Source organism: Lepidochelys kempii, chromosome 1 (assembly GCF_965140265.1).
Source record: "Lepidochelys kempii isolate rLepKem1 chromosome 1, rLepKem1.hap2, whole genome shotgun sequence".
Taxonomy (NCBI): domain Eukaryota; kingdom Metazoa; phylum Chordata; order Testudines; family Cheloniidae; genus Lepidochelys; species Lepidochelys kempii.
The window spans coordinates 94,955,276-94,983,086 of record NC_133256.1 but is presented as its reverse complement, the minus strand read 5'-3'; the positions used below and the strand labels follow the sequence as shown (position 1 = coordinate 94,983,086).

The window sequence follows — 27,811 nt, the reverse complement described above, 5'->3', positions numbered from 1 at the left end:
CACGGGACCCTGTTGCGAACAATTCGGAGGAGGAAGAAGAGGAGGAGCATGAGTGAGCCCATTGCAGGGGAAGGAACCTTGAGTAAGTATGTAAATACATTTTGCATTACAGCGCTGGCACCCCCAACTTAGCAGGACCCAGCTCTCGACTGTGCATTAATTTACTCATACTACAAGAGGTAGTGATACAACAAAGAGAACTGGAGTTGCTATCTGCTTTTATTCCCTTCTCAAATTATGCAGGTGAGGCCGTACGGAGCAGTCTGTTTATGTGCACGGGGTGCCCCTTGAATCATCCTGAGAGATCTCGATGAAACTTCCATGGAGGGACAATGCGATCCTCTGCCAAAGGTTTTTAGGGATTGCAGCCTTATTTCTTCCTTTGTGGTAGGACACGTTACCGTTCCAGTCGGCGATAACTTTGGCAGTCACCATTGCAGTAAAGAGGCTAGCGGCATCCGGACCTGGGTGACTTTAGGACACCACCAGCAGCTCTGCTCTCTGTGCTTTTGTTACCCTTAGCTGTGAAATATCAGCTAAAACCACCACCGCCTGTGGAAAATGGTGCCAGTATTCAGTGCCAGTGCGCTGTACACAGTTTCATGCACCCAAACAATTTCACCTTATTTCCCTCACCCGAGGTGGGTCCTGCTTACCATGGCTTGAGCTGAGAGTGGCAACTGGCTGTGGCTGTTGTGGCACTGAGGGGTGTTCCCCCCCCCTTCCATACCAGTGGAATGACTGACTCAGTTAAGAAGGAGAAAAAGGGAGGACATGGGAGGGCATGTTCTGTGAGATCCTTCAAGCCAGTGCTGCATCAGACCTTGAACAGAGGGCGTGGAGGGTCAATACTGCAGATTGTCAGGAGCAGGAAAGAGTAGGCAGAAGAAAGGCGCAGGAAAAGCAGAGGGAGATGCACCAGGACATAATGGGGCTTCTCCGTGAGCAAACTCAGATGTTGCAGACTCTTGTGGACCTTCAGGGTCAACAAACCTGGGCTTGTCTCCCATTGCAGTTGGTGGAGAACTGCAGCAGAGAACCTCCCTCCATCCCCCTTCCCTCAGCATTCCACCTGGCCTCAGGGCCTGCACACCTACTCCTACCACTGCACACTAGGTGAAAGCCTGGACAACCTCAGCTCCAAAGACACTGACCTGTGAGAGGCATGGTTGATGTATGTGTAGCTACAATGGAGATCAATGTTCCTTCCTCTTGTTTATTTATTGTTAAACTTATTGTTTATTAAGGTTCCTGAATTTTTTAAAATTAAAATGTGTTTACTTTTGAGTTCTTTGGATTTTTTTGAGCAGTTTTTGTAAGTGAATAAAACTCTTTTGAAAGCTATTCATCTTTATTGGTTTATGGCACATGGTGCACCATGCCTGCGGGCAGTGAAAGTAGTGGTCTTGTACACCCACAACCCATAGGCTCGGTGGCAAACAGTGTAGTCATACTAAATGTACAGCCAGCACCCTCACATTAATGGGTGCCCTGTCAACCCTGTGCCCTGCACAATTCCTAACAGGTCCCCAAACTGCAGCACCACGTTGAGCAAAGCACACCACAGCACACGTCTGTGGCTCACTATTAAAGTGCTTTTTCAAAGCACCCCTAAGCTGTATAGCTCCTCGTTGAGCTCGTCTGATAGCCCTGGTGTCTGGCTGTTCAAACTCAGCAAACACGGGCTCTGCCTCCACCCCTGGGGCAAGTTTTTCCCCTTTGCTTCTGTCAAGGTTCCTCCCCCACTCTGAACTCTAGGGTACAGATGTGGGGACCTGCATGAAAAACCTCCTAAGCTTATCTTTACCAGCTTAGGTCAAAACTTCCCCAAGGTACAAAATATTCCACCCTTTGTCCTTGGATTGGCCGCTACCACCACCAACAAATACTGGTTACTGGGGAAGAGCTGTTTGGAAACGTCTTTCCCCCGAAAATACTTCCCAAAACCTTGCACCCCACTTCCTGGACAAGGTTTGGTAAAAAGCCTCACCTATTTGCCTAGGTGACTACAGACCCAGAACCTTGGATCTTAAGAACAATGAACAATCCTCCCAACACTTGCACCCCCCCTTTCCTGGGAAATGTTGGATAAAAAGCCTCACCAATTTGCATAGGTGACCACAGACCCAAACCCTTGGATCTGAGAACAATGAAAAAGCATTCAGTTTTCTTACAAGAAGACTTTTAATAGAAATAGAAGTAAATAGAAGTAAAGAAATCACCTCTGTAAAATCAGGATGGTAGATACCTTACAGGGTAATTAGATTCAAAACATAGAGAACCCCTCTAGGCAAAACCTTAAGTTACAAAAAAGATACACAGACAGAAATAGTTATTCTATTCAGCACAGTTCTTTTCTCAGCCATTTAAAGAAATCATAATCTAACACGTACCTAGCTAGCTTACTTACTAAAAGTTCTAAGACTCCATTCCTGGTCTATCCCCGGCCAAGACAGAATATAGACAGACACACAGACCCTTTGTTTCTCTCCCTCCTCCCAGCTTTTGAAAGTATCTTGTCTCCTCATTGGTCATTTTGGTCAGGTGCCAGCGAGGTTACCTTTAGCTTCTTAACCCTTTACAGGTGAGAGGAGCTTTCCCCTGGCCAGGAGGGATTTCAAAGGGGTTTACCCTTCCCTTTATATTTATGACAGCTTCATTAATATTATGCAGGACACAACAGGCAGCTATAACCATTGGGGTATTTTTTACCCTGAGATCCAATCTGGTGAGTAACCAATGTCAGCGCCCTTTCAATCTACCAAAAGCTCATTCAACTCTCATTCTGCACCTGCTGATCCTGCAGTTGAAACTTTTCTTGGTGCTGTCAAAGTGCCTGGTGTAGATGAGACGGGTTAGGTTGGATCCCCCAGGATCACTACTGGCATTTTGACATCACCAATGGTAATCCACTAGTGGGGAAAGAAAGTCCCTGCTTGCAGCTTTCTAAACAGTCCTGTGTCCTTAAAGACGTGCGCGTCATGCACCTTCCCTGACCAGCCAACAATGATGTCAGTGAAGCATCCCCAGTGATCCACCAGCACTAGCATAACCATGGAAAAGTAGCTCTTTCTGTTGCTGTACTCTGCATCCAGGTGCTCTGGGGCCATAATAGGGATGTGTATGCCATCTATTGCTCCACTGCAGTTTGGGAACCCCATTGCTGCAGAGCATTCCACTAAGTCCTTCACATTGTTGAAAGTCACAGTCCTACATATCAGAAGACAACTAATGACTCTGAACACTTGCATGACAATGGTTCCCCATAGTGGATTTTCGTATTCCAAAATGACTTCCCACTGACTTTAGCAATTCAGCTTTGCAAGTTTCCATAGTGTGATCACAACTCACTTCTGCACTGTCAGTTTAGCTCTCAGTTTGGTGTTCATGCGTTGGATGGCTGGGGAGAGTTTGCCACAGATATCTAGGAATGTGGCCTTGTGCATCTGAAAGTTTTGCAGCCACTGCTCAGCATCCCAAATCTTCATGGTGATGCAATTCCACCACTCAGTGCTTGTTTCTCGGGCCCAGAAGTGGTGCTCCACTCTTTGCAGCTGCTCCGTAAACTCCTCCAACCGCCTAGAATTGGTTCTCACTACATCCCACAGCAACTAACTGCCAGGAAATTGCCATGTTCCCTGCGGATCTTCTTGCAGTTTGGCAAACACTAGAGGATGGTGTGTCCTGTGCTTACAAACTCATGACAATAATGCAGAGCTCTGCAGACTCCATGCTCCTGTCAGAGTTGGTGGACAGGGACAAGTGCCACATGGGTTTATGGGAAATTGAAAATAAGTGTGAAAATTATGGTGTCATAAATATAAAGTTGACCCCTTTCTCCCAGTGACCCTTGCATAAGTCGTTTCTGCTCTGCTCTCCATTGCCCAAACTAGCCACTGAACGGTGGCGGATTGCGCACTGGGATACCAACCCATGGTGCACTGCATTGTGCATGGACACAAACACTCCTGGCAAGAGTGCAGAGTGCTGACACAAGGCACCAAGCATGCACGCACACAAGCAATATACTCACTGCAGTGGCTGTATTTAGCTAATATGGAAGTGGAAAGCCTGGAGTTGCATCTTTATGTTTAATTTCTGTGTAACTTGAATGTACTTGCTCCTCCTTACTATTTCATCTTTGAATCTGTGATTTTTCTATTAAATAAACTTTTAGTTTACCTGTGCCCCAAGAAGGACTCTGGTATGTAGACTGGGTGAAGTGTGTGTCCTAAAGTGAACTGATAACTTGGGACTGTTTTCACACCTTCGGGGGTGACAAACCAGAGGGGAAAAGTCCAAATGTCTCATAGTTAAGAACTTGTGGTAGATGGATTTGGGGAGCCTGGGACCAGAAGGGCTGGTGAGGTCACCCTGCAAGGAGTGGTGGAAACCAGGGTAGACCTTTATGCTTGTAGACTGGCTACTGGTGTCAGGGCTCTGAGCCATAGCAGCATAGCATTAAAGCACCCAAGCTTACAAGGCGCATGGTGACAGAACGCTTACTGACCTGGGTGATCCCCAAAGCATCACAGAGACATCAGTAAAATCTCCATGTGGCCTGATCACTAAATCGGCCTTATCATCTATAGCCATACAAATCTTTTTCACACCCTTGGTTTTCCGCAAAAGTCTTTAAAAAGAAAGCAGATTTGAATATTCATATTTTTTTTAAAAAAAGAAGCAGCAGCTAAAGCCAGAGGCAGATGGAGATGGGGCAAAGACAGTTGAACTCTATGCTTGTTTCCTTCTGTGAAAAAGCAAAAGACTGAGAAAATAGCTCCTCTGGCATCTTTCATCTCAGTACTAAAAGAGACCATTGAGGTGATAGGTAATGGCTGGAATCCTTTAAATAGCTCTGGCAGGCATGCTCAAACTAGCTGACTGATTTTTATTCTGGCGTTGACTCTCTTGTCCATAATGTTTTGCTTTCTGCAACCAGGATGAATGTGATGCTCAATTAGGGCCCAATCATGCAGTATGCTGAGAGCCTTCATTTCTGGCTGGATTTAATGATATCTTGCAGGATTGGGCCCCTAAAGAAAAAATTGCATGGTATTCTTTTAAAATATTACTACTGCATTTTAGTCAAGGTACAGGAGGGAGAAAGGTAGAAATAGAAACACACACACTTCTGAGGCTATTTTACATAGCAAATCCACAAGCCATGCCCTTCATAACTCTCAAGTGTCCAGGTTTCTGCATTAGCAAACCCTCCTCTTAAATTTTCTGAAATCAATGAACTCTTAAAAAGCAGAACGGAATTTGGCTGTACTCTTAGTGATTGCTCTTGCAGGTTAGAGTCCAGGAGTTCTTTTAAAAGGTATACTTAGAGGCACAGCCGAGAACGTGTAGGCGGGGAAGGCTGCTCTGGGTGCTGGAGAAGCCCTGATATAATTCAGACAGCCATGCGGGCCTGAGTTACAGCAGCCTCTCCATGCTGCACTATGGGCTACAGTACCCCGAAGCACCCCATTGCGTATCTTGTATGCCAGGGCTTGTGACAGGGTGCTCAGACATCAGCTTCATGGCTGTCTCTCCTAATACTTGTACTGGGTAAATCCTCCTCCAGCTAGATATGGGGCATTTAAGGCCTCTTTTACTGCTTTTTACTACCCAGCATAAAAGGGCAAGAACAGGGATGAGGATCTTTCCCTATAGATCTATTCAGGTTACAAATTTGACAAACATTATTAGCTGTTACATGTAACTAGGGAATATTTCATTATACATGCATTAATTAAATATATTTTTATCTGTTCATAAATCTTCAGAAAAGGGGGAACACAGAAAATATCAGATATCCAAAATAAAACTATGCTCCTTCACAAGCTGTTTTCTTCCCCCTTAATTGTTTGAAGATGCAGTTTTCTGAGGTTATCCTCCTGCTTACGGAGAATGTTCCTGATTTCACTCCTTTATCCCTAATTTGAGACTGAAGAGATATGATGACCTTCACTTCTTGGACAGCCATTATATAAACACTGAGTCTTCATTCATATTTCACGGGAAGTTTTTCATCAAGCACTGCAACAAATCAAAAACCTGCACCAAAGTGCAGATATTTTACAGTCAATCCAGCAAGACTCTGCAGTTTTCATACTGAGCAGTAATATATGACCTAGACAAGAGCCAGACAAGGGCTTGTGAGAAAGACTGCACAGCTTTAAAATTATTACTTTGAACATAGGAAAGAAATATGGGTAATCACTGGCATCCTCTGACCCATGGTAGTCTTCTGGGGGATAAGTATACAATGGAAGACAAAGAACATATGGAATTTGGCAGATTTCCAGCTAGTTCATACTACTTTAAGCTGAGATTTAAACAGATGTATGTATAAAGGTTTCTCTCACGGCCCTGAGAAAAAGAACTTTGTCCTCTCCTTTGGGAGGAGGAAATGTTAGTGTTGTTAGCAGAGACGTGTATGTTGAAACTGTTTTAAGCCTTTTTATTAGTTTGAAAGACTCTTTTTTAAAGTCATTTTGACTCTTAAAACTAATAACTCGGTGACAGACAGTTTCACCACATGGGTCTTCAAGTACACTTCAGCCATGGCAAATTTACCTCGCGGCCTGGATCTTGTAAGTCACCGAGTGACATAGAAAGTGGAAGGTTTTTGCATTGCAGCACAAGTGTGACTGGAGGCAAAGCATGGACGCAGAGAAATTTGCTAGGTATACTACTCCAAGCTGAGTGTAGGATGGCTTTTGCCCTTGCACATCCATGTGCAGGGTAAAAAAGGGGCAGCGGATAGGTGAAGACTGAGGAGGAATGATCTTCAGCATGATACCCAACACACGAATGAGGCATTGAGCTACGCATTCCCCACTGAGGCACCGCTCTGCAAAAATGACTTGATGACCACACAGAGAGGCTCTCATTCATGCAGTATCATTTTATTTTGTGCTTCCTGTCCTGTCCATCACTTTTAGGCTATGTCTACATCAGCAAGCTTACAGCGACACAGCAGCTGCTGTAAGGTCTCCTGTGTACATAATTAAACCACCCCCAATGAGTGGTGGTAGCTTTGTCAGTGGGAGACGCTCTCCCGCCACCATAGCGCTGTGCACATGAGCGTTTTGTCAGTGTAACTTATGTAACTCAGGGGTGTTTTTTTTCACACCCTTGAACTACATAAGTTTTGCCAGCATAAGTGGCAGTGTAGACATGGCCTTAGTTTGTGCTCGTACACATCCACAACACCTGAGCTGCAGGGAATCAGGCCTAAAATGCAGTTGTATTCTGAAAAGTAACTCTATAACAGAGGGATCATGAGGTCCATGTATACTGCATCTTAGTGGTTTCTAGATCTAATTTGCTCTCTTTACAAATAAAGAGTTGGCGGGAGGTGGAGGTAGGGTGGGGGAAGTTTCCTAATCACAGATTTCCTACAAATTCATCATGGCATACAAATATCAAGCCACGTTCATTCTGGCTTGTGAATGATAATACAATTCAACTTCATGTTAGTCCCCCAGAGGATCCTACCCATCCGTTCCCTGAGGGAGTCAAAGTCTGCTTTCCTGAAGTCCATGGTCCGTATCCTGCTGCTTACCTTTCTTCCCTGTGTCAGGATCCTGAACTCAACCAACTCATGGTCACTGCCTCCCAGGTTCCCATCCACTTTTGCTTCCCCCACTAATTCTTCCCTGTTTGTGAGCAGCAGGTCAAGAAAAGCTGTTGGCTTCTCTAGCACTTGCACCAGGAAATTGTCCCCTACGCTTTCCAAAAACTTCCTGGATTGTCTATGCACCGCTGTATTGCTCTCCCAGCAGATATCAGGAAGATTAAAGTCACCCATGAGAACCAGGGCGTGCGATCTAGTAGCTTCTGCGAGTTGCCGGAAGAAAGCCTCATCCACCTCATCCCCCTGGTCCGGTGGTCTATAGCAGACTCCCACCGTTCTGTATTTGTCTTCAGATTTCAGCACTGTGCATAGACAGACACACACACATCCCCAGCTCCGTTGGGTTGCGGGCATCAACAATTTTCTTCAACTGGGTCCCCAGAATTTTTTTTGAAAACCACTGACCTACCTGACAGAGGAAGAAGACAACTGCCCATAAATGGCAGCTCAAAGGAGCTGCAAATATTGGTCATACCTGGTCAGCAAACAAACTACCTGAAACAAAAGGTTGAAATTTGACCCTCCAGAAAGGAAGGTGGAAAAAGGAGTCAAGCCTGAGAATAAGAGGGGACAGGTTAACCCTAAGTAGGAAAATGTGTGTGTGTCTATGCACAGTGCTGAAATCTGAAGACAAATACAGAAGGGGTCTGCTTATATGCATGACACCCCTACCTTTTAATTCACCAAAACCCCAATGATATAATTAAATTAAAGCCTATGCAAAGATTTCAAGAGAACATTGAACACACTGGCCTGAAAGACAAATAGTCTAAATAAAAGGCTTTTAATAGATTTTATGCTAATATTATTGTTAATAAACATTGGGATAAATTTAATGTTAATAAGTACCCCTGTAACAATGTATAGTGTGCATGATTTTTGGAAAAAACCTTTAAGATCATATGGTAATAATGCTTCTCAGCTATTACCTATGAATAAACTTAAAGCTTAGCACAACACAAAAAAACATTACAAACATTGTCTGCTGTATAGAAAGGGAAACTAAGGTACACCACCTTATGAATTTAATAACTGAACAGTGTGATAATTCCCCTTAAACTCTTGAAAGGTAGAAGCCATTGAAACCTGGCCTGCCTATAGAACAAAAACACAGGAAAGTATGGGGGAATAATTCCTCTGTTTTGCCTGCAATCAGCATGGATATTTGTAAAAGGAACGGATATTTTAAGCAATAACCTGCCACCCCAAAAGAGGTAGAAACATGTTATTTTTGTCTTTCAGAAAATCAGGAAAAGCTGGCGCCAGCTGAAGAGCAAACCCATACCATGGATCTACTGTTGCGATGAAGATTGTTTTGTGTTTTATGTTTTGTGTTGTTTGTCTTGTGGTGTTTGTCCTGTTGCTAGCATTGTTGTATATTATTGTGGGTTTTTTTTTTAAAAAAGGAACTACTACATTAGGAAGAGTAGGATTAATAAGCGTTTTAAATGTATTTACAGAAACCAATGTTGCAGAAGGGCAGAGGTCAAGGAACGTCCGTCTGTTAACGGGGAAACATCTACAGGTGATAAAGGCACATTTAAAAAGGCAGACTGTGCATGGGACATGAGGTTTATCTGTTGGTGGAAATGAAAGAATGGACATAAAAATTTTAAGCACAAAGTGAAATTACCAAGGGAAAAAAAGGGTACATAAAAACGTTGGTTACTGAAAAAAAATCAGTAATAATTGGCAAGTCTTAATCAACTTCCCGCATGTAAGCCCAGCTAAATGTACCTTGGTGTTGTATAAAATTGGATGTAAGGAAAGGAAGGCCATTACAACACCTTCCCTATATTATAAGGGGCAGTACAGTAAAGATCCAGTGAAGGTATAACTTCCCTAACACTATTTCAGTGTGAACTACTGAAGATTATTGGATTTGCTTGGCAGCCAGGAGGGGTGGGTAGTCTTAAAAAAAAGAAGAGACTCCCAAGAGGTGTACTGAAAACTGATTTGGGTGGAACTGGATTAGGAATTGGAGTACTGGAAGCTATTAACATAGAGGTAATGGCAAACAAACTAAGTTATGTTATAGCTAAAATACAAGAATTGGGAAAGCCCATCAGTGCATTCTTGTCAAAATTAGGAATGGGGCAACAATTATTTTCTAAAATATCACCAGTTTGGCAACGGCAAGGTAAAAATAACTTGTTACTTTTAGCAGGGACTATGGAATCAATACATGAAAATATGTCCTTAGCATTAACCTGTACCAGGCCCAGGAAATAAATCTGCCATTGATCATTCAAATAATCCAGGAAGGCAGGGAAAAAAAGTTGCCTTTGGAAATAAAAAAGTTGTGGGAAACAGTTACAGAAAGGAAGAAACAATTAATGGCATGGTGAAAATTGGTAAATTTTACCCTAAATAAAGATCAAATGGTTCAATGGGCATATGTAGTAACTGAACACCCCAGTCTAACTATTCATATATATCCAGTGGTACCTGTGGGAATCCAGTTAACAAAAAATTTGGTTATGTATTCCACTGATCAGCATTCCTGGGCATATAAAGAAAACCAACAATGAAAAACCATTGACATGTTTCAATGTGTAGCCCATGAAATTTTAGTATGTGTGTGTGAGGATCAAAATTTACAAGAAAAAGATAAATGTTTCTATGTTAAAGACAAAGGAACCCAAAAATATATGTTTGATATATTCACTGAACAGAAGTCAGCTGTGGTATATGCAGGAAGGGGATGTGCTTGTGTTAGAAGTCATTGTCCAATGGTAATAGTAGATAAGGAATTGTATTTTATGACTTATTTAGCTAATAGATGTTTTTGGAACATTACAAAGATTAAAAGTAGTGATTTTGAATACTACGTACCTGTATGGACTGTAAACTACTTGAAATTTAAACCACAGTTGTATCACAATGTAACATCTTTAACCTTAGGCGTTACATTCTGATACAATTATGGTTTAAACATGCTTGTGACATTAGGCATAAATATGACCATAATAAGAAAATTGTTAATCCATCCTATGTTACATTCATATTTACAAGATATTGCAAAGAAATAGGAGAACAAATACGTAGTGAAGTACAATATAATAATACAGAAATCACTCATGTACTGAAAACTATTGCAGATGCAGAACATCACTCCTGGTGGGAAACACTATTAGGGTGGTCACCTTCTGCAATGGGTATGCTAAATACAATGGTTCATCCCATCGTGGTGACCATTGGACTCCAATTGGCTTTATAGAGCATAATAGCTTTGGCTTGCTGGATGAAAAGAACTGTTTGAAGAATAGAGGAAGCTGGTATGCAAAGTCAAATAAGGCCCTTGTTATGACGGCCATCAAGAAAAGTTAATCTGCCTTATTGGGAGTGGTGAGCATTGCATGTGTAGTGTGTGCATTCTGTTTTTGGTGATCATTAATAAATAGAAGATAAGGATATTACTGTGTAAGGCTCTTTCACTGGTAAAAGGTCCTGCAAACCCGTAGAATATTGACAGGGTTACACTTGAGCTCTAGGAATGGGGTAAGGGTGGGCGCCTAAATTAAGAGGGTTACAACTTGAGCCCTAGGAACTGGGTAAAGGTGGGTGCTCCTAGGGTGTGTGAGTAACAGAGAATTGTGTGCCGGTAACACAGTGTCCATTTGGAATCAAGGCCCCTGTGGGGATGAAACCTTTCTTGCCTTCAGTAATCAAGCTCATCCTGGTGTGTTGAGACAAAAGCTCTTGCTGCAGTTTTTATGACTGACTGTGAATCCTGGGATTAGAGCTTAGAGTCTGTAAGTGCAGAATGGTGTAGTTGAATACTGACAATAAGATGATACACAGCTTTGGCCTTCAGTAAGAATTATGGCTATGACAGTGTACGATGCAAAGACAAGATGGGTGAGGTAATCTTCGATTGGACCAACTTCTTTTGGTGAAAGAGACAAGCTTTCAAACTTACACTCATCTCTTTCACCAATAGAAGCTGGTCCAATAAAAGATATTATCTCACCCACCTTGTAGTAATACCTTGGGACCAACCAACACCACAAACAACTCTGATGCAAAGAGTTTATTAAAAAACAACAACAACAAAACAAACAAAAAAAGAAAGTAGACTAACCATTTTAAACAATTAATTGTAGAGGTTTTGAGTTGATGTTCTCTGGTCTACTGATGTATAGCAGTGTAACATGGGAAGTTTAAAATACCTCTAAAAAAAGCAGATTCCTTATTTAGGTGCCAAACTTCAGGCACCCAAGTTTGAAAACTTCATCCTGTAATAGGTTTATTTATTTAGATTTACACACACACACACACACACACACCCCCATCCAGATGCCTTAGGTGCTCTTGATATAACTTAAAAATATACATATATAAATAATACTCCAACCTAAGTGTATAATATATGAAGTGCTAAATTATGGCATCAGTAATTCCATACTTAATAATGCACTGAGATTTTCACTTACTACAAGTAAAATATTAACTAACTTTTAGAGAGGGAATATTTAAAAAATGATTGCTTTCTGAAAAATTTCCAAAAAGCTGAAGAGTTTTTGGGTCCCACTAGATAAGGAACTGCAGTTGCAACAAATGTCACACTCGCATATTTTTATGGGAATATCTTAAATAGAAACATTTTTTTTAAAGTTGCAAAATCTGACTGGATTCCCCAATCTTCGAGCTATTTCTGTTCACGTTCTTAGTTCACTCATTGTCCTGCTATCTGAGGTTTTCAGCTATATCCCTTGGTAGACCCACACCTTAGATGCTTTTATGCACCAAAATATTGATTAATTTTGCATGTAATGTAATTTGCATTTTTGCCCAGCTCCAGTACATTTTAACCAGAAATCTCCTTAATTTATACTACTTGCGTTGAGTGAAAAGGCACTTCAGCAACCTTAATTCTCAGTTAATTTTGTGAGGGGGAAGGGATGTCGTATAAAGCACATTGAACCTTTTCTGTCTCTGGTGTAATAAGCCCAGATGGTTTTAATCTTAATGCCTCTCACTTTGCCTTGGCAGGAAACTCATGTTACTTAAAGTATCAGTACAATATTTCCCAGAAAATATAGATAAACACACAACAGAAAGGGAACTATGACTTCTCTTTGGTTTTGCTTACATTTCAAGACAGGTGTTAAAGAATGTTTTACCTTTAAATTCACTATTTTTCACAATCATTGGCTGCCTTTCCTACAAATCAAATGTACTCCAAAAAGGAGGAAACTAGTTTGATATTTTTTTTAACAAAAAGAGTCAATGTGTAACCTCAGATAAATTACTATCTTGCAAAAATGCAGGAAATCAATCTAATTCTATCCATTAAACTAGCTGCTCATATATATACATAAGCCTCCCTGTGCAAGTCCCACAGTGAAGGTAGGGTGTACAAGGAGAGTAGTATCCAAAAGTGCCAGGGGCTAGCAGCTGAGCAGTCCCATGCATCAGAGAAATAATAATGAGAAAATGTTGTTGAATTTCTCAAGATACTTGGTGCATAACAACACACCAGTGCTTTTTCCTTGGAGGAATATGATAGGATCCAGGCTGCTGTGCCCCAGCAGAGATAATTGCTATAATTCATTAAAGAGGCTTATTTGCATTTTTCATTACTGAAGCACAACTTTATAAAATGTATGGAAGGAATGAGCATTCTGTTTTCCTGAGGCTGCATAAATAATCATTTTAATTCAGACAACCAGTTGAACCAGACTGTCTTGGCCATTACATTTCTTCTTCTCTTGCTGCCATTTTGGACTATTTAATTTCTACCTCAGCTTGCTTCCAGTTCTACATGCCTTTTCTGTTCCTCTCTCTGAATGCAGACAGCAGGTACACTCATTGGTGGTGATGAGCTAGCACAGTTTCCACAGGCTTCTTTTTAGCACAGTCCAGCCAATGTTTGTCATTGATCCAACTTCATTTATGCTTCATTTGTGCAAAGGGGAGACTTTCATGCTGGGAATGACTTTAAACTATGTCCTCCTTCTACATGAACCGATTTATTTTTCCTTTCTCCTTGCTTCATTTGCTGATCAAAGGTATTTATATTTAAACAACAGTTTTCTCTTTTACAGACTCTTTTCTTATCTATTTTATTGTTCAGTGCAACTCTTTGAGATAGCGAATTTATGACTCGACAGCCATATTCATAACAACAGCCTGTGGACGAAGAAGCTAATGATTACAACTTCACTGCAGGATCAAGCAGAAGAAGCTGGGTCAAAAGAGAGAGGCACTGGTATTGCACCAGTAAGCAAGAGCTTTACCATTGACTTCGATGGGTGCAGGATCAATCTCAGAATGCACGAGAGTGGGAGTTGTTATTCAAACAGAGATACACAAAAAAATGTAAAAAAACATTTACCAAGTAAATTGGTTTCAGTTTGGACAATCCAACGGGAAATCCAACTCTGTATTTTTTTTTGTGTGTGTGTGTGGTGTGTGTGTGTAAAATATGAATTTCTAAGGATGTGGAGGCTCAGTTTGGATAACCATCTCCAAACCAGACGTTGAGTGAACTTCTGGTGTCTGCAAAATAGGACTGGCAATCTCTCAAGATTTCCTTTGCTTCCTTGTTTTCCAAAAATGTTCATGACGACAGCCTCTCACACAGGGTGGGTTGTGTTGTGTTTTTTAAGTATCTTTGCTTCTGACCAAAACTAGGAAATACAGAAACACACAATAGATATAGATTCAGATCCCATTCCTGACACTTTGCCTTTTGTTGAAGCTCTGGACTGGGAACTCAGGGTTATAACCTACTTATTTGTAAGATTTTTGTGGCAGGTGCTTGTCATAGGGTTCCAGTCACTACTAGGGCATCTCCCTCCTGCCTGCTCTGTGGATTAGTGCCTTCCAAGTACAATACCCCTTTCTGCTGCTTGTTCACATGCCCTGCCACATCTCTCCCTCTTCAACTCAGGGTGCTCTTTCTCTGTGGCTTGGCCCTCTGGCCAGGTCACTATAGTCCTCCCCTCCTGAGGTAACAAAGTCCACAACTGTTCCAGGCAGTCTACTATTCCACTGCCCAGTCTGTGCCACTTCCCCAGTAGCTGGTTGGGGAATGTAGGCACACCCTCTACTCCAGGGACCCTATGTCTAGCAACAATGGTCTGCTTTCTCCCAGACCTTTTTGCTCTTTCCCTGGACTCCTTCCTACATCTTCTGGGTTCCTGCTCTCTGGGTTTACCAGCCCAAACTTCCTCCTTCCAGGGAATAACTGCAGACTACTTAACTCCATCACCTCAAACACACCTTCTTTCTCCCACATACTGACTGCAGGCTACTTCCCCTTCAGACCTTTTCTGCTTCCAGCTTCCTGGCTTTATACCACCCCACCTGTTCTTTCTCAGCAAGGTTCCATCATCAATCAGTCTGTCAATGCCTGGCTCTCCCACAGGTGCAGCCTATGAGGTTAATTAATCTAATTTAACCTGCTTTGCCTTGTATGGTGTGAAAACCCCATCACAGAGCTATCTATTACTATGTGTTTGTAGAGTGTTTAGCACAGTGGGGTGCTGATCATAGTTGAGACCCTAAAGGTGCTATCATACAAATGAAAAATAACAGAAAGAAATAGAAGTTAGATTAACAGTTTTCAAACCTCAAGAATGTTTGTGTTTAATTTAAGTTTTGGATGACCGTTTCTATCAGTTTTTATTTTATCCTAACTGGTTTGCTCAGCCTTCTTTTATTTCCCCAGACATTTTGGTTTCCTGTCCTCTAACACGCTTTGATTTCTCTCAAGCTATCCCATTGATTGGCTCCAGCATTCTGGATCATGTACTAGAAAGTCAATTCAGTGTGTTACTTACACTTCCTTCCAAGTATAGGTGCCGACTCCCTGGGTGCTCCAGGGTTGAAGGACCCACAGGGAACAATTGGTGGGTGCTCTGCACTCACCGGCAGCCAAGCTCTCCGCCTCTCCACTCCAGCTCACCTCCGCCTCCTCCTCTCCTGAACGCGCTGTCCCCGCTTCTCTTATGGTATATGGTGAGAGACTTTTTCTTTGAATTCATTTAGCTTGTTAACTTAGGTATTAGATATTTTACTTTTATTTTCTTGTAACCAATTCTGACTTTTATGCCTCATTACTTATAATCACTGAAAAGCTATCTTTCTGTAGTAAATACACTTGCTTTATTGTTTTATCTAAACCAATGTCTTTGGAGTGAAGTGTTTGGGAAACTCCATTTTGGGATAACAGGATTTGTGCATATTATTTTCTACTAATAAAAATTATGGATTTTCTATGGGCTTGTATTGGCCAGCAGGAGGGAGCTGGGCAGTACAAGACACAATTCTGGGGGCTAGTCTGGGAGTTTGCTGGTGTTGCTCTGCAGTGTAATTTAAGAGTGGCTGCCTATCACACTCATACAGTATAGCTGGAGGCTGTGTGAGAGCAGACCAGGAGTGGTAGCTCTCACAGCAGAGCAGTGTAAAAGGCACCTCAGATTGGAGAATTGAGGGGACTCAGTTGTTCTACAGTCCAGATTGTACCCTGGGTAATGTAAGAAATGCACTAATTATCCTTTAGCCTATGACTGCAGAGGCATTAATGGGCCACTTCGCCTTGAATAGTCTCTTGCATCATGTGTTAATTCCTTATTCTTAACAATCTGTTCCATGTAACACTCTGAAGAACTTTCCCAGATCTGACGAAGAACTTTGTGCAAGCCCAAAAGCTTGTCCCTCTCATCAACAGAAGTTGATCCAGTAAAAGATATTGCTTCACCCACCTGGTCTTTGTAATATCCTGGGACCAACACAGCTACAGCAACACTGGAAAAAGCTCACTGTGGACATTTATTGTAGTTCTCTGACCTTGAATGTAAGTGGATCATTTATGGAGCTGTTCAGCATTTTTTCCCCCTGGTGAAGACCAGGGTTAATTTTATTTAAACTATTTTATACAGCCCACACACTGTGGACTATATGCTGGTTAATTCTGCGTGAGCGTGGTGGGTGAGAGAACCTCTCCCCTTCCCCTGTGTATCGATACAGAGAAAGGCAGAATGTCCTTGCTAGCACTCCTCTGAATGTTGGGAGGGGAAAGGGGTTGGCTGGCATGGCCTCGTGTGCTTCCCTGTGCCAACTGGGGTGCGGTCTGCAAAACAGGGAGCGTGTCCTGTCTCCTTACAAACCTGTGTGTAAGCATGTTGTTCATTCCTGATGTAGCAGAAAGAGCCACTATCTCCTGAACACCTCGAACCTCTGGCCTGCATCTACCATGTGCAGGCAGAACAGCTCAGACCACTTCAAGTGAGCACTACTGCTCTGCTTCACGCTCCAGAGTTCCTTCAGTGGAAAAGTTAGACTTTGGCTCCGTATACATTTCTTGGTGTGACTTGAATTCCATGAAATGAGTTCATTGTCAGTGTCAGATTCACTGATTGACAATCATGTTGTGTCCTTTCTCCTTCACAAATTGTCAACCAACAACAAACAGCTATTGTAACAGAAAACGAGTGCAGGACCCTGAGAGGGAATGGTTGGTGATTCTAAATGATGGTGTATGAAAGGAAGATAAGACAATTTGATTTTCTCAGACTAGGTTGACCCTATATGACTGAGTTGAGCAGAAAAATTGCTTTGCCGAAGCAAACATGATATGGAAGTCATATAAGGAGCAGAGCGCACAACAGGGAAAATCAGAATGTCATTTTAACAAACATATTGTCTAAATCAGAAAGACATTTAAATGGTGGTACTAAAAAAAAAAATTCCTCTCTCTGCCTTATCTACCCACCTTCCTCTCCAGTTAATTTATTCCAATATACTAGGCTCTGATTTATGACTGACACCCTTTCAGTATGTAGTGTTGTTGTGGACGTGTTGGCCCCAGGATATTAGAGAGACAAAATGGGTGAGTTAATATCTTTTATTGGACCCACTTCTGTTGGTGAGAGAGACAAGCTTTTGAGCTACACAGTGTTCTTCTTCAGCTCTGGGAAAGGTACTAAGGCCATGTTTACATTAGCACTTATGTCAGCAAAACTTGCTTCTTGGGGGTGTGAAAAAACACTCCCTGCAACAACATAAGATTTACCGGCATAAGCGCTGATATGCACAGTGCTATGTTGGCAGGAGACACTCTCCTGTTGACAAAGCTACTGCCGCTCATTGAGCTGGTTTTATTATGTCGAGGGGGGAGCTCTCTCCTATCAGAACAACCCAGCTACATGAGTGATCTTACAGCAGCATCGGTACAGATGTGCTGCTGTAAGCTTGTAAGTACAGACATGGCATAAGACTGTCACAGCTCAATACAAGATTCACCAGATAGTTTAGAGTAAGCAGTTGGCACACAGAATGGGGCTGAAGACCACTTCACCTTGAATGGTCCCTTAGAATATGAGCTAACTGCTCATGCTAAACAATCTGTTCAAACCTTGTATTTGGTTGTGACACTCTTAGGGCTTGTCTACACTTACATTTAATAGTGCTGTAACTTTCTGGCTCAGGGGGTGTGAAAAATCACCCCCCTGAGCACAGCAAGTCTGAGCGCTTTAAAGTGCTAGTGTAGACAGGCTCCGAGTGCTGGGAGCCACGCTCACAGCACTTGGAGCGAATCCCCTCGTGGAGGTGGATTACACACTCGCACTTCAAAGTGCTGCTGTGGGAGCGTTCCCGTGACAGCACTTTGAAGTTTCCAGTGTAGCCATGCCCTTAGTACCTTTCTCAGACCTGAAGAAGAGCTCTGTGTAGCTCAAAAGCTTGTCTCTCTCATTAACGGAAGCCCAATAAAAGCCATTACTTCACCCACCTTTGTCTCTAACACCCTTTCAGTATTTACTGCCAGTTGAACTTGACTCTGTTTTTAAAGAGCTGTTCCAAGTTCACTGTCGGGATTTTCTGCTCCAGCTAGTTTCTGATAAGAGGCAAAGTTTGATTAACTTACCCTAGTAAGTTACCATGGTAACTCACACCTGTGCAATGTGCCTTCATTAGGGGTTCATTGATCTAGTGACACTGGTGTAAGTTTTCCTTGTCTAAAGACAATCTAACTTACTACAACTCAGAAATGAGTAGAATACCCAAAGCTCTTTAACTCTTTGTAGGAAGTTAGTTATTACTCCTGGCTATATCATGAGCCTCACTTTCTACCTTAGAAAACAGTCCAGCTAACTGACCACAAGTGGAATAAAATCTAAAAATCAGGTAAAATTAAAATCAGAAGTGCAATTAGAGCTGAAGAAAAGCTTATACATTGTAACCGTGTTATTCATCACCCATAATAGTGGGAAATGACCATACAAGGATTAGACTGAGCAACACACAGTGCAGACCTGTCTCCTGGTGCTGAGTTAAGGAAGGCTAAGCACTGATCTAACTTAAAGGAGGCTGCAAATGGAAGAAGAGATGTTTAAAGGGCCAGATCTGCTAGCCTCACTCACACTGTAGAGGGGACTATTTACCCAGTAAGGTATTACTCATGATGAGTAAGGGTCGCAGAACTGGGCCAACAGGGAGAGTAGGTTACTTCATCAATCTTCATCTAGTAACAAAGGCCTTTGCATAGGTGAGCATTGAGTGGTGTGGGAGGAAGGAACCTTTCCAACTTTTATGCTCCTTGTTTGAGGGCCAGGAAGAACTGACCAAAAGGGTCACGCCCTTTCTATTAATCTGAGAAGGCACATTGCCTCAAGGGCACGGGGGGAAGAGCAGAGAGGGCCATAGCTCCACTCTCCTCCTTTCACACCAGTAAAGTGCACCCCACAATGAGGTATAAAAGTGAGCCCAGAGTTTGCATACTCGAGAGCTCCAGGAAGAAGTCTACATCCCTGAGGCAGAATATTTCCCATTGCTCCCCTTATGGCTATGCAGCTCCCCAAGCAAGTCTGTGTGTAAATGACACAGCCAACCCTTCATCAATTTCCTTATCTCCTCCTTCTCCCAAACCAAACAGGGATCAGTAGCTCAGATTTTCAAAGCCCTGATAAAATGGAATCATAGGTTACATAAATAATCATTTAAATTGTCCGTTCCTCCCCACTCTATTAATGGAGAGCAATGGAATGATTACAAAACTGCCTGGAGAGCACGAATGCTGGAAAGGAGTACTATATCTGCTGGGCTGAGGGAAAGGAACACCCAAAATGGGAATCTTATTAAGTTCTTCAGGTCGGGGCCATATTTTTGTTCCGTTTTTGTACAGAGCTTAGCTCAATGGGGCCATGATTTGTGTCTGGGATCCCTAGATGCTGCAGCAGTACAAATAATACATAATAATAATATGCACAGTAGAAATTTAAACAATCTATTCAGTTTTTGTCACATCCATCACTGTAATACCTGAAAGAAGGAAGTGAGAGGCTGTTTACTTGCATATTATTATTATGATTATAAACTTATTTTGTTTTCTTTCCTGTAAACTTCATATTGAGGTCACAGAGAGGAAAACTTCTTCCAAGTTAATTTATTTTATCTGAAACACTCTTTTATTCTGTATGAGCTGCTTCTTCTAATGGCAACAAAGAAATCTGACTCTCCATGTCTTGTGATTTAAAAATATTCATCACACCAGCACCTGGAATTACATTTGCTGCTCAGACCCTAGCAGACTAAGAGTATCCATTTAAGGTCATTCATCTTTTTTGGTTCAAGAAGAAATCACTTTTCAGGTAGAGGCCTGTTAGTTAAATGATGACAGCATGCACTAAAGTAATACAATTATGTATACTGGAGATTTTGTCATTTGGACTTTTCTTCATAAATATAAAACTTTCACCTCAGCTAGTTCATTTTCATCTGGTTTCCTTTACAGTGTTTATACTGGAGGTTTACTGACTGCACTTAAGAGTGTCCAAGAATGTTATGGGAAAAGCAAAATTCCCAGAGCTTTAAAATGAATCTGATAGATTCCAGGGTTTGTTAAAAGCTCATTATACATCAAAGACTCAATCCTGCTCCCATTTACATCAAATGGCAAAACTCCCATTTCTTTCAGTGGCAACATGTTCAGGCTCTTTATGTATCATTTCTTTTTCTGATACATCCATCACAGGAGAAAACACCACATCTGGGATGATGCCACAGGTGGAAGTGAGTAAAAATGACTGCGCAAACTCACCATCAAATTTCACAGAAGTCAAAGGCTAACCTGGGTATGAATTTGGTTCTATACATTTATTTTGAATTCCTGTTGTAAAAAAGGAACATTCACTTTTAAAGAACTTCTTAATTTTCATTTTTTGCTTTTGAATGTGACAGGTCCATTTTGTTGGCTTCTATTGATATGGTTGGGGAAGAGGAGGAGGAGTCAGGAAGGAAACACAGGTTATCTTTAAACATGTAAAACATTTATCTTCCCCAGTATTTGTTTGACAAAGGAAAGTTCACAAAGGGGACAGTATTTGTATGAAGGTAAATCTTTTTAGTTCCTGTATTTTACCTCCCCTCTAGGCACTATTAATAGCCATAAAAGTCCATAAAGTACCAATTTCCGCCCATTACAGCCAAATAAAAAGGTATTGAATGCAATATGTTTGGCTTGGGAAACCAGTTTTTGCCTGCTGTAACTGACTTCCTATTATAACTCTGTCTGTTAGAAGCGGAGTCCAGTGCAGCACATTTCTATTATGAGCTACACAATACATCTGTTTGCCGTAGTCTAGTAAAAGTGAAACTGCTGAAAATGGCTTCAGAGATCTAATCGCAAGAGCGTAGTTTAACTCATATTTTGTTTTCGCAAGTGTAGCATCTCTGTTTGCTGTAAGGTCAGAGGTCACCAAAACTTTAATTTCACTATTTGCAACCAAGCCTGTACTCAGCTAACTTGTACTTGATTTCACGCAGGATGCATCAATGCTGGCAAAAAATGGGCCCTTGTCATGCACCAGTATGTAATTTTCTGGTATGTTTCAACAAGAGAGTGACAGATATTGCAACTGCATTCAATATCTTTGGGGACCATATTGTATTAGGTTTATGAATGGTTTGTGTATCGCTTTAGGCCAGGGACAGCATGCAACCCTGGGGGCGCGGGAACGTTACCACAGCTCCTCCAGGAACCAAAAAAAGTGGAAGTGATTAAGGTGAATCAGATTGTCAGCATCTCCAGAGAGGTACCACACCTGAGGAGACTTGCATCTACTGGAGGAGACTTGCATCTACCAACAGAGAAAGGCTTTTGGTATAAAAAGGCTGAGTTTAAAAGGAGATGGGGCCTTCTTTTGATTCAGGGAACAGATAAGACCTTCTGTCCCATTGGGGACCTTGACACTTACGGAAGGGTTGGACTTACCAGGATCCCATAAAACTGATGGGTGACCACTGGTAAGCTGTTGGCATCCATATAGGAAATGGTTATTGTTTCTGGTATGTTTTTTCTGTAATGTTTTTAACCTAAGAATAAATGTATTTTCCTATGTGAAGGCTTAATGGTAACTGGTGTATACTGTCATAGCCACTAGAGAGAGGATAACATATGTGCTGGACCACAGTCAGACCTTCTGGGGAAATCACAGTGGAGTGCAGAGTCTGGAGGGTGAAAGAGAGATGCCATTCTCCATCCAAGAGAAGTGATTGCAGGGAGTCTTAAACCTTAAGTGGATACATTTAATGAAGACCAGGAGGGGTCGAAAATGCAATTAATCCTGAAACTGGGACAAGATGGTAAATCACTGGTCCCATTTTTGACTATGAAGAAAAGGCCTTGGTAATATCACTTGCAGTTTGTCATGTTGACAGTAACCACCCAGGAACCATTTTAGTGCAACAGTTTTCAGGCAGCTCATGTACCATGACAGTCACAACTATGTTTTATATTACTTATGAGCATGGAAAGTAGCATGGTTTAAAAACTGTATAGTGGGGACACCAGCAATACTATCAGCTTCTAAACCATATTCATTTCCTTAACAAAGTGTAAAAGTGCTAAGATCTACAGGGTGTTTGGTGTAGCCACAAGGTTTCTATAGCATTAATGTGAACATTAATAATTCACCTTTCCTCATGCATGCAAAGATTAATACACACACACGGAATGAAGTTTGACCCTTCCCTGTGCTGAAAGAGCAGTGTTGATGTTTTTCCTGTTTAGCTTATTCATTCAAAGACTCTTGCTGTATGTTGGAAAAAAAATACCTACCCTTCACATATTAGGAGCTGAAACAGAAGGGACAAGGAATAGGACTTTAATCTAGGTTTCTAGGTCTATTTTGTTGGAGATAAACTATCATTTTAGGCACTTGGATACTATGGTGACAAGTGCCATTAGAAATTGCCTATGCATAAAAGAGCATAAAAGGCTAAAGTTTGCTTTAGTTATACCAGGTAAGTGCAGAGTAACTCCATTTCAGACTTTGGAGTTATTCTGGGTTGACATGGTGCAGCTGGAAGCAAAATATAGCCTTATATGAATTTCTGGCTCATCAACCATATTATACCTAAACGGAAAGAAACTGAAGTCTGACTAGTGTTCTATTATCACATTCTGCTGTGTGTGGAGAAGTCTACTAACCAAGGAGTGAACACAGCTGGCAACTGGCAAGGTTTCATATTTCTTGTCTTCTTTGTAGCTTGCTTATATTTTATTGTTTATATCCCCAAGATATTTCTGAAAATGAGATGGTGCTTCTCAGTGGGTGTCATAAATATAAAGGGAAGGGTAAACACCTTTAAATCCCTCCTGGCCAGAGGAAAAACCCTTTCACCTGTAAAGGGTTAAGAAGCTAAGACAACCTCGGTGGCACCTGACCAAAATGACCAACGAGGAGACAAGATACTTTCAAAGCTGGAGGGGGGGAAAAACAAAGGGTCCTCTCTGTCTGTGTGATGCTTTTGCTGGGACCAGAGCAGGAATGCAGGTCAGAACTCCTGTAAAGACTTAGTAAGCAATCTAGTTAGATGTGCGTTAGATTCTGTTTTGTTTAAATGGCTGATAAAATAAGTTGTGCTGAATGGAATGTGTATTCCTGTTTTTGTGTCTTTTTGTAACTTAAGGTTTTGCCTAGAGGGATTCTCTATGTTTTGAATCTGATTACCCTGTAAGGTATTTACCATCCTGATTTTACAGAGGTGATAGTTTTACTTTTTCTTTAATTAAAATTCTTCTTTTAAGAACCTGATTGCTTTTTCATTGTTCTTAAGATCCAAGGGTTTGGGTCTGTGTTCACCTATGCAAATTGGTGAGGATTTTTATCAAGCCTTCCCCAGGAAAGGGGGTGTAGTGCTTGGGGGGATATCTGGAGGTGGGGAGAGAGACATTTCCAAGTGGGCACTTCCCCTGTTATTTTTGTTAGACACTTTGGTGGTGGCAGCATAAAGGTTCAAAGACAAAAGGTAAAAGTTTGTACCTTGGGGAAGTTTTAACCTAAGCTGGTAAAAATAAGCTTAGGGGGTTTTTCATGCAGATCCCCACATCTGTACTCTAGAGTTCAGAGTGGGGAAGGAACCTTGACAGTGGGTCTTTACACCAACCGATAAAGGAAATTCAACCACCCCAGCAAGCTCATATGTAGAAGAGGTTCCAACAAAAGCTGCTTTCACTGAGGCAGTTTGTCAGCATATGATTGTTCAGCCACAATACACACTGCAAGCAAACCCAGCCTTACTCATTTCTCTTAGAGCACTAATTAAAGTGGAGAACTTGCTTTGTTATTATGGTTGAAGGACAGTTTTATGTTGTTCATGCTAAACAGGATCTGAGCAGTAGGCAGACTTGTTTCACCTATAGACCGGGGCAGAGCAATAAATGAATAAATAAATATATATTTAATAATATAATATAATATTTATATAATAAATAAATAAAAATAAAGCAGTTTCTTAGTAACTGTCTCTCATGCTTTAGAAATGCAATGCATCAAATTTAGCGTCATGCAGAATCCTTCACTGGGGCTATGGAATAATATTACATTTTTTTTTCTTAAAAAGGAATGCTGGGTGCTCTCCTGGGAGGATTTTGTCAATTGCTATCATTCATCTGCCTTTGCCACCTGAAATTGGTATTAAATATGAGGGAGAAAAAATGATCGCAGACTTAAGCCTATTATGATATTGCCATGACAGGGAAACTTCAGAAAAACAGACACTAGAGAAACATCTATTTTAGGAGAAACAAACAAAACTTAACTTTAACACCAAATGACCCCATCACATATTTCCATATATATTTTTTCATTATATACACCTTACACAGACAGCTCATAACAAAACAGACTCCAGGGTGGTAAATGGAATCTGTTTATGAAGGAGAAATAAATCTTAGCTTTGATTATATCCACAGAGTGCACATCTGCTGGTTAACATCAAGTATACAGAAACAGCACCTCCAAAAGCATAGCACTTTAGTGGTGTAAGGATATTGCACGTGGAGGCCATCTGGCTACTATTACAAGTATTAGAGCCCAGTATCTTCTGGCTTAGAATTGTGATTGGTACCTCCTGAGTTACCATGTCTTTTATGTACTCGGTGCTCTTATCCATTCCCGCGAGCTATATATGCAAAACGTTCTGGAAAAATTATATCTGTCCTGCAGTGTTTGAGATACTAGATTTTAGTTTTAAACCCTTTAAGATTTATTTCTGCTGGATTATTTTCTAGGGTCTCTTGGGAAGTAAAATGTTCAGAGTACACATCCTATCTCAGGCATACTGTGCTGTAACTCTGCATATATTTAACATTCCCAGACTTTGGACTAAGTGGAGTCAAACAAAACTGAAACTGTGGTCTCTATGTTTCACAAGCGCACCAGAGGATTCACTAAGAGGCTCAAATCAACATGTTCAAAGTAAATTGTCCTTTTAATTTTAGCTCTTTTTGGCTAAAAAGCAAAGCAGATTCGTTGCTTGAATTATATGTTCTGCTTCATGTAATTCTGGAAAAGTTGGGAAGAAGTAGTTAAAATAGATTTCTCTCTTTTTTTTTTTATGGTGTTTAGGTTGCCCTTGGTTCTTTAGTATTATAAGAATAAATAATTTAAGTAGCAGAACTTGAAAATAGTAAGCCTGAATGTAGCACTATACACTTAAAATGCATCCAGCCCTACTACCAAAAGAAAGATTTTTGCTCACTGAAATAGTTTTTGTTTGCTGTGTGAATGAAAGCAGGTGCAGACTAAAGGAAGGTTCTCCTACAAAGCAAGACACAATGCACTCATATCCTAATGGCAAATAGCATGAAAGGGCCCCTCTTTTTCAGTCTGGGCGCATGGACATGCACTTGTCTATGCAGTGACAATACTGTACATGAATGTAAATCAGACCCATAACGTTGTGGTCAATTTCTCAGATGCTCATCCCCATAGAATGGATGTGTCATTATGTACAGTATATTTAATAGTACACTCACTCTTTTGTGGAAGAAGAGTTAAGCCCCCACCGCCTCCCTGCATGTAAAGCAGTTTACTCAAGAAGAATCAAATATGTGGAGTTTATTTCTTACATCCTACAGCCAGGGCCTCATTGCAATGTGGAGGTTCTTAAGAGAAGTCTTGCTGAAAGAAAGGAGTCTGGCATTGTGCCCTTTAGGTAGTAAGACTTAGTCTCAGCTGGAGTTGCAACTTGAATTTGATGGCTAAGGGCCCTCCACTGAGAACAGCCTTTGCTTTTTATCCAAGGGTCTCAAAGTACTTCACACTGATCACCTCTGTGAAGTAGGTAAAAATTATTAAACCCATTGTACAGATGGATAAATAGACTAGAGAGGCTAAGTGGCTTGTCTAAGGGCACACAAGACTACTATGGTCTATCCAGGACTAGAACTCCAGGAGTCCTGACATCTTGTCCCCTTTGCTCTCACTGATAGATAACGCTCCTTCACTGAGATCAGAAACCACCTTCGGAACGGATGAATGGTGTGGAAAAGAACTATAAACTCTAAGCTCGACTCAGAATTCAATGAGCCTATTTAAAATACGAGCCTATTTAAAATACAAACCTATTTAAAATGGCTTGTATTTAGTCTACAGATAAACAAAGAAAAATGGTAGAGATGGAACTAGAAGTAGTAGTTTGTCCGGCAATATTGTACAAAGACAAATGGGTATGAAAGAGAAGAATAAGAATACCAACGCTTACACCATGTTGCATTGTCCTCCAGATAGTCCTCTGGGAAGCAAGAGGAAAACAGATTCAGGGAACAGGAAAAAAAAACAACACAGTAGGTTATACCAAACAGCTAACCACAGAGAAGATAAAGTGTCATTATAAGCAGTCTCTTGTAAATGAGAATTCTTAGATACTACATTTCAGAAGAAACCAAGTAGACCCAGCAGTGAAAGCTGAGTATACATGTTAAGTCTGACATCATAAGTATATTTGATCAGTTTTAACTAAATGTCAACTTTACTTTTTGATATTTCATTTTCACATTCATTTGATATTTCATTTTCAAATGTCTTACTTTGATTTATTATTTATCAAATGCCATTAGGATGCAGCTATTATGAATTTAATAACATATAACGCTCTTCCCAAAATGTCTATGTTCTGCCATTAAGTAATAACTGCCTCTGCTTTAACGAAACTACTGGATGTATCAAAACAGGTTAAGTTACTGATAACGGGCCAAATTTATAGAGTTGCATATTTAGGCCACTTAATGGGAGCTGCTGAGTGCTAAATACTTTGGAAAATTTGGTCACTTCATTTAGGTTTCTGAAGGGGAACTGATATGTCTTAAAATCTGTCCCCAGATTTAGGGTGCTCAAATCTGGCTTAAAATATATTACATTGTAGTATATGACAGATGCATCTGAAATAATTTGAATAACTTGTTTTCTTCTGAGAGAATATGCTGTCAAAGACTGATCCTTGTGGTGATACTAGTTTTGTCTGTCACTTCACTTTTTAGAGTCTATGCAGCTTCATCTTTGGTCTTTGCTATGATGGTTTAATGTTCAGTGATTTGACAGTATTTTAAGAATGAAATCTCAAAGACAGATTTCTTTCAAAAGCATTAATCTAGTATTGAATAGTCAAGTGAAACACAAGAAAAAGCTACCATGAAAGTCAGGGAGGTATTAATTTTTTGTAATTTTTTTGGCATTGCTTGCAAAAAAAGGAGGCTAGATTTATGGTACACTGCCTATGAAAACAGTGAGTTACTTTGTTGTATATTTATATTAATTGAGTAATCAAAAGTGAGTGACATACAGACTGGAAAACATCATACACATTATGAGAATTTTGTTCAGAACATCAGCCTTTTTGTAATACTATTTTAAAAAAAATATATCATTTAAATCTTTCTAGGAAACT

At 40.9% G+C, this 27,811-nt stretch overlaps 1 protein-coding gene across 2 annotated transcripts in view; it reads right to left on the bottom strand.

The window, feature by feature from the left end:
- GPC6 (glypican 6) overlaps positions 1-27,811 on the bottom strand; it is a 1,118,215-nt gene that overhangs the window by 42,502 nt on the left and 1,047,902 nt on the right. The window contains exon 7 of one of the 2 annotated variants that reach the window (XM_073347752.1): positions 26,630-26,659. The exons of the other annotated variant lie outside the window; for it this stretch is intronic. Coding sequence (XP_073203853.1) covers positions 26,630-26,659 — 30 coding nt within the window. The remainder of the gene's footprint in view (positions 1-26,629; positions 26,660-27,811) is intronic. 2 annotated transcript variants of the gene reach the window in all.